The 7,534-nt window shown below is 38.3% G+C and overlaps 1 protein-coding gene across 4 annotated transcripts in view; it reads left to right on the forward strand.

Annotated features, from left to right (window-relative positions):
- Positions 1-4,409, forward strand: part of ARHGEF3 (Rho guanine nucleotide exchange factor 3) — a 50,490-nt gene extending 46,081 nt beyond the window's left edge. For 3 of the 4 annotated variants that reach the window (XM_042454469.1, XM_042454468.1, XM_042454467.1), the window contains 2 exons: positions 565-751; positions 1,187-4,409. In XM_042454469.1, the coding sequence (XP_042310403.1) occupies positions 565-751; positions 1,187-1,536 (537 nt within the window). In that variant the 3' untranslated portion in view covers positions 1,537-4,409. The remainder of the gene's footprint in view (positions 1-564; positions 752-1,186) is intronic. The other variant, XR_006102456.1, reaches the window with a different exon arrangement.
- Positions 4,410-7,534: the final 3,125 nt, after the last annotated feature.

Consider the following 7,534-nt stretch of genomic DNA (forward strand, 5'->3'; position numbering starts at 1 on the left):
TATAGTGTCTCAGAAAGAGGCTGTACTTTTTCATATAATTAGCAATTTACAAAGTTATGGCTTATTGTATTACCCTAGATCCTCTCTTAAACTTGATTGTATGTGCTTTCCTGTTCAGATGTCCCATACAGGATATTTAACTATATTTGTATGAGGTTAGAATTGCACATGCTTATGAAACAAGGTATTCGCCATGTTTTTGATTCGCTAGGGCTGACATCACCCGGTATGGTAACTCATAAAGTCACCCCACCCCTGCATTGACCTCCTCTCATAGCACATCATACTGAATCCATAGTATTATATTTTGTACTAATGTTACTCATAAATCATAATTCCCATATATCCCAAATTATTATTATACCTTTAAATATCACAAGCACAGCCTAACTGTAAATACTGTAGTTTCATGTGGTTAAAGTGAAAATTTGGAAAGATGTGATGCTTTTAAAGCAAATTAAAAAGAGTACTTTTAAAAAAAAAATAATTGTATATACTGTACTAAGCAATGTGACCAGAAAAACTTTTGAAAGTGACCATTTCCGTTTTTCCCTTTGCTATCAGAAATTGCATGTCTTTCTCTTCCAAGAAGTGCTAGTAATTACTCGAACAGTTACACATAATGAACAACTCTGCTACCAATTGTATCGTCAACCCATCCCTGTGAAGGATCTTGTTTTGGAGGACTTGCAAGATGGAGAGGTGCGATTAGGTGGATCCATACGTGGTGCATTTAGCAACAATGAGAGAAGTAAGAACCCTTTTAATTATTTATTACCAAATATTGAAACTAAGAATTAAAGTTTTTTTAGAATGAAAATGTGGCACTTTTGTCAAATAGGTGTTGTGCAGATGAATGAGCCTGAGGTACTAAATGATGGAACTGGCTTATGCATGGTGGGTCCAAGGTTTTAGAAAATATGCACTAACTAGTTAGATAGATCTTTACCACAGAAAAAAAATTGTGGGTTTTTTGTTGTTAGGATTTTGTGTAGAATAAATTTTCTTTAAGAAACCTTCAGATAACATGTAGATCTTTCAGACCTTAGTACTTGATGTGAAGATACAAACCAAATATTTGCACTTCGGACAATATTTTTTTAAAATAAAAAAACACAACTGTTAACATACTATATAAATCCTTTCCAACATGTTCCTGTTTACTAACAAGCCTGGTTTCTTTCAGTCAAAAATTTTTTCAGAGTCAATTTCAAAAATGGATCTCAGAGCCAGTCCCATTCATTACAAGCAAATGACACCTTCAACAAACAGCAGTGGCTCAACTGTATCCGTCAAGCCAAAGAATCTGTCTTGTGCACATCAGGAGAGGGTGGACTATCCGATTCTGAGGGACGTTTATTAACATCCTCAAGCAGGAACAGAATATCACGGCAAGAATCAAAACTTGAGCAAATGGACCAGTCAGACAGTGGGTCTGACTGTAGTATGGACACCAGCGAAATCAGCATTGACTGTGACCACATGGAACAGACAGACTCTTGGGAGAAGGACCAAGATCTAGAAAGCAATGTCTGACAAAAACTTCATAGAGGTCTTCTATGTTTTACCTGTACAGTATCAGCATTCCATATATGGAGCAAGAAGCACTTTTTAATATTTTTGTGACAATGTCAACTCAGCCACTATTATATTTGTACCTTGTGACCACAGTACTGTAAATGCCAGTGTGCGTAATTTGGAATGTATGGCAACTATAATCCTGTGATATTCTATAAATGTCTCAGTGGCTGAGAGAGGTACTTGACCAATTACTTAAAATGTCCTGCTGGTAGATATATTCTCTATACTACTGTTTTTATGCATATTATACAATGGATGTCTCTGTTCATAAAGTGCCCAGTTTTGACCTCTCACATAGCAGCTGAATGCAAGGCATCTCTAAAGGTTGTCAAAGTCTGAAATGTGTTTCAGAAAGCTCGAAAGGCTAAAATTAAATGGTTCATTACCTTGTGACTTGACATACACCATCAGGTGACTACTTGCAAGTGTGCATGAGCTATTACAGAGTGGACTTGCACATCACCTCGGACATGTTTTCAGTAGAATCTGTTCACAAAGCACTGAGAAATCAAGCAACGTACAAGTATTTGGGAACCAGACCTACAGGGTAAGCTAACAGCTCAGCAGCAATCCTAAAATGCAGAATGATTCTTAGGTTTTTAGGAAGAAATGCATCTAACAGTTAAATTATGGCTATTGCAGTATGTGTATCCCCTTAGTACCCAGATGCAAACTAAACAATCTGAAAGGAGATGGTGCTACCGCTGCTGAATTTTCTTGCAGATAAATAGGTCATAGTGAATTTTCTAACTCATTTGTAATAAGACCTCTGAAAACCTCCAGGAAAAAAGTAAACCTGATACACCCCAATGACTAAGGACTTTATCACACAGGGAAAATTGGGGTGGGTGGGGGTTAAACAGTGGAAATTGTGTGAAAATCATGCACTCACGATGAACATTTTCATATGACGTCTTGATTAAAGTGCCATTATCCCAGTAATAAACAGGCAATAAACAGCAACAAATCATTCACAGGAAAATCCCGTGAATGATTTGTTGCTGTTTATTGCCTGTTTATTCCTGGGATAATGGCTCTTTAATTGCGATGTGTGTGAAAATATTAATTGCAATAATGTGATTTCCACATGATTTTCACTGTTTAAACCTGCAATTTTCTGTGCGATTAAGTCCTTAGTTAAAACTGGTAGTTTTGTTTTCATGCAGCCATGCCCGAGTGCGCAGCCAGGAGTTGTGTATGAAATGGTGATCTCTAATATCCATAATAATGTTTTGCATTTACATTTCAATATTTCAGTATTTTAGCTGCATCTATTGTCATTCAGAGTTTCGGACATTATTCATGGAATTAAATTAAACTCTTCCTTCTTCCCTTATTCCCAGTTGCTCAGACCACAACAACCACTGCTATGTTATTGGGCACTATTACTGACCTCCTCCACAGCAAATCTATTGGGTGCCCTCTCAAGAACCAGGATTCAGAACAAAGGCCAGGCAGTTTCTGCGTTATTTGAGATGCTTATGAAAAACTGAAAAATGGGATCACACCAGATATGCTCACAAAATTATCATTTATTCACGGTTCAGAGAAGTCACCTTCGACAATTTGCAAGGTTAACTATTAAGATTTTAAGAGGGTTAATTTATTATGATTAAAATAAAAAAATGATTATTTGCAAATTGTATTTAAAGCTCTGGTTCACATTCATTTTTTCTAAGAAGACATCCAAAGAAATTTTGCCTTATTGAGAAACCTGTTTGCTTCCCGAGACAACTGTCTGTGTATCCACTGGTACTGCAACTCTGGCAACTCCGTTACATCTCAAAAAGTGTTAGGCTTATTCTTTTATGATACTTGGAGGACATCTCTGGTTAGCTCTGCACCCTTGAAGTTGGGGAAATGCCAATCAAATTAGTAGTTTGGGGTCAAACTTTTAAATGAAAGTTTGAAAAATACTGAAATGTTTAATTTGATCTACTTCTTGCTCATGCGACTCTAACGTACAGTTTAGTGCACTGAAAGGATCTTTTCTACTATTACTACTTACTTTCCATGCCATATAAGATTCCAACCTCAGTGCAAGCAGTACTATTCATAAAATATTGCCAAAATGTGTATTTCAAATATTTTACATGTTTACTGAAAAATTAGGGAAATAAAATAAAGTATCAACATTCCTTTGTACATGTTTTGCTGGATGTTAGAGGAGTCATTGTGTTGCAGTCATTATGTTGAGAGAATCAATATAACATAGGTTATTTTACTTCTATTTTTATAAAGTTCTTAAGCTATTTTTCCTCTTTAGAACATATTACTGTATGTACAGAATTTAAATGGGATAATTGTTTTGTATTTCAGTCTTGTAATTTATTTAAATTGCTTCATTTTGGAAGTTGAATATTAAGAACAAGATAAATATGGCTTAGCATCCACTTTGGATCAGTAGAACTATTTACAAAAGGCAATAGAAGGTATATGAGGCCGCATTCCTGTACACACTTACCTGTGCATAATTCCCACTGATTACAGCGTTGCTTGTTTTCAGTAAAAATTCACAAGGCTCCACAATAAGGATGTAATCAGTTCAAAAGACAACAACTTGCCAAAATGTTGGGGGAATGGTTGTCTTCATTTATTAAAAAGTAATGTATGTACTGAATTCATCTTTTTGGCATACTGCCTTACGCTTTTCTCAAGGTATTTCAATAAATTACACTAAAGTGTTTTTTTTTTGTTTTTTTAAAAAATGGCTTACTATGTAAAAGTAGAGCCTTCAGAACTCCTAATGGTTTCTGACAAATCCTACATTTTATAGAAGTTAAATCGTATTATTCTGGATTATATATATATAATTCTCCAGACTTGACCATAGTAGTTCAACATCAGTTTTAATAACAAATTTAATTACATAATTAATTAATTAAATTATAATTACAAAAATTAATGCTTGATGGTGGTTTAAAGTACTAATAAGACACTAGATCTGTTATTAAAAACATTAAAAGAATCTATATGAAGAATTTTACGGGAATTTCATCCGAGTTCATTCTGCTGTGGACTGGGTTCTGTTTTTGTAGATTTTTTCATGGCATGGTATCTTTCCTGAAAAGTCACTGCCACTTCAGAATACAGGTGAGTGGTTATTGTTGGTGTCTATCACTTGCTTCTCACATTTTACATGCTTATTATACAGTGGAACATCACCTTACGCAGGGGATCCGTTCTGGGACACCACCACCACCCCCGCTTAAGGTGAATTCCGCCTATGCTTGAGCCTCATTATAGTGAATGGGGCTTGTGCATGCGGTGGCTGTGCGCGCCATTCAAAGTATTACAGCGCGGCTTTCACGTAAACCGGAAGCCGCGTCTGGCGTGCCCATGTAAAGAGCAGATGCACTGTCTATTTTGTACAGCTTAAGACTTTCTTTTCACATCTGAGCATGTCAGCTGCTGAAGGGCATTTCAGCTTGAGTCCATTTGTGTGACACAGTGTCATTTAGAATAACACAGTGTTATTTGTGCTTTGCTTTCTCCCAGTGGCTGGTTGAGAGTCTTCAGACCCAGAGGTCTCATCTTACAGCACTATTTCCCCTTCATTTTGAACTGTCTCATCATAGGGTTTTCAAGGAAAAGGACATCCTGGAGTGGTTTACCGTTGCCTTCATCTTCTCGATACTGACTCTTTCAGAGTTAGCTAAAGTGCCTCCACCATTGTTTCTGGGAGATCCTATGCCAGTGTCACACACAGCCTTCCATAAACCATGGTATGGTTCTCTTCCATAAATCATGTTAAAGCATTTGGCACATTTAGTTTGGCTCCTCAGCAAAAGCACTAGTACCACCGCCATACCCTCTAACCTCACAGGAGCACATAATCTTACCAGGTAGTTCCATGGTGGGGCAGTTGGCACATACAGTTTAGAAAGGAGCTATAAAAAAAAGTAACAAGGAGAAAAATAAAAAGAAAGAGAAAATAGCTCCAATGTGAAGTCCAAGGCTTTCACGGCCAGCATCCATAGGGGTTTTTCGTGTTTTGGGGGGCTATTTGGCCATGTTCTAGAAGAGTTCATTCCTGACATTTCGCCAGCATCCGTGGCTGTCTATCTTCCATGCCAGCATTCTCTAAAGATGCCAGGCACAGATGCTGGCGAAATGTCAGGAATGAACTCTTCTAGAACATGGCCACATAGCCTGAACCCCCCCGCCCCAAATAACCCTATAGAAAATAGCTCCCCTTGGGTTTCAGATAATTTCAGCCTTCAAGAGAGTTCATCTATGACCACTGCACATTTCCCAGTGGCTAGTATTATACATCCTGTATCTAATTGTGTAATCCAGTTATCTTTTTGTCACTTTGCTGGATCTAGCTAATGTCCCTTCCCACAGAGTGAGGCCCAGTACACACCACCAGGAAGTGACGTCCTGGCAATGATAGTAGGGCTCAGGAGCGTGCACCAACCACATGCTCCTGAGCCCTACTGCGTGCAGGCGGTGCCATTTTTGAGCGGCACCACCCACACAGGGAACGTATTGATGACATGTGGGTGTCTCAGCGCCCACACGTCTCTAAAAAGAAGCAGTGTCGTAAGGACTGCGATGCACCTCTTACGACGTCGCAAAAAGGAGCCGCTCTAAGCGGCTTCTTTTCTGCTGCGCAGCAGTGCCATGCCGTTTGGTTGCTGCAGCAATACTGCACAGCAAGGAGGGGTGATTCCAGCCTGCCTTTCCCAGGCAGTCTGTCGAGCCCCTTTGTTGGTGGTGGTAGTCTTGAAATTTACAATGATGGCTGTTTCAGCTACTACAAACTACTCAATGTAGATCGATGTCTACTTTGTTTTATGCTTTCTAGATGATGGTCACTGCATGTGATTACAAGGCACTCACTTACAGACTTTAGTTACAGTATACCACAATGAGAAAACCCCTCTCCTATATACAAGACCAGAAGCTATAATTGGAGGCCAGGGGAATTTTTTACCAGCACAAGCTCATTTGGTAACTGTGGTCATCTTCAGAGGATCTCATGATCATTAATGCCTTGGTTATCTCTAGCTTAGAATGTTCTCTGTGAGGGGCTCCTTTTGAAGAGAATTGGAAAACTGGCTGGTCTTTAGTAATTCAGCAAGGAATTTAACATAAGGTTGGATAATGTAACTCCAGTCGTACACAATATGCGCTCGTTAAGTATTCAGTCAGTGGTTAAGTATTGAATCCAGGGTGCTGATAATGACATTTAAACAGAGCTATGCAAAATGCTTCCTTCCTGATGTACTGCTGCTCCCATGAGCCCTGGTCACCACAGCCAAAGATGAGGAATGTTGAAAGTTACAGATGAGCAACACCTGGCGAGAAACTTGCCCAGCCCTGCTTTAAAGTCCCAGACAGCCCAGGAAAGGGATACAATATAAGTCACCTTCCTCCCTACAATTGTCCCTGAGCTTTTAAGATCAGCTTCAGGGGCCCTTCTCATTATATCCCTTCTACCTGGGTAGGTCTACTAAGAGCTGGAATCTTGAAATGGGGTATAAAATGTCCAATGTGGACTGAGTCCCTCTGTGCTTTTAGAGTAAGACATATGGTCAAAAACTCAAAACATACTGCTTAATAAGACCTTAAAGTCCAACATTTAATTTGCAGTTTTGGCTTTTATTTGTAACTGGTGAGTTATCTTGCTGCTGCAGTCTGCTGTATTTTATTGTGATGTTTTTAATTACGAGCTAAATATATGTGTTAATTTTTGTTTTATATATAAACTGCTTTGGTAATAAAATCCAAAGATGTAGCCATATTAGTCTGGAAAATCAGTATGTAAATTGATTTTGTAGCATCTTTCAGACTAACTGAAAGAATGAAGCTCGACGAGTCTATTTCCATGCTTCTGAGGAAGTAGACTCAGGTCTACAATACCTCATGCTACTAGTTATTTTCTTTATTAGTCTCAAAGGTACTACCTTTGCATACTGCTTTATGATTTGTAGAAAAATCAGGATAT

The sequence above is a fragment of the Sceloporus undulatus genome, chromosome 2, assembly GCF_019175285.1.
Source record: "Sceloporus undulatus isolate JIND9_A2432 ecotype Alabama chromosome 2, SceUnd_v1.1, whole genome shotgun sequence".
NCBI lineage: Eukaryota > Metazoa > Chordata > Lepidosauria > Squamata > Phrynosomatidae > Sceloporus > Sceloporus undulatus.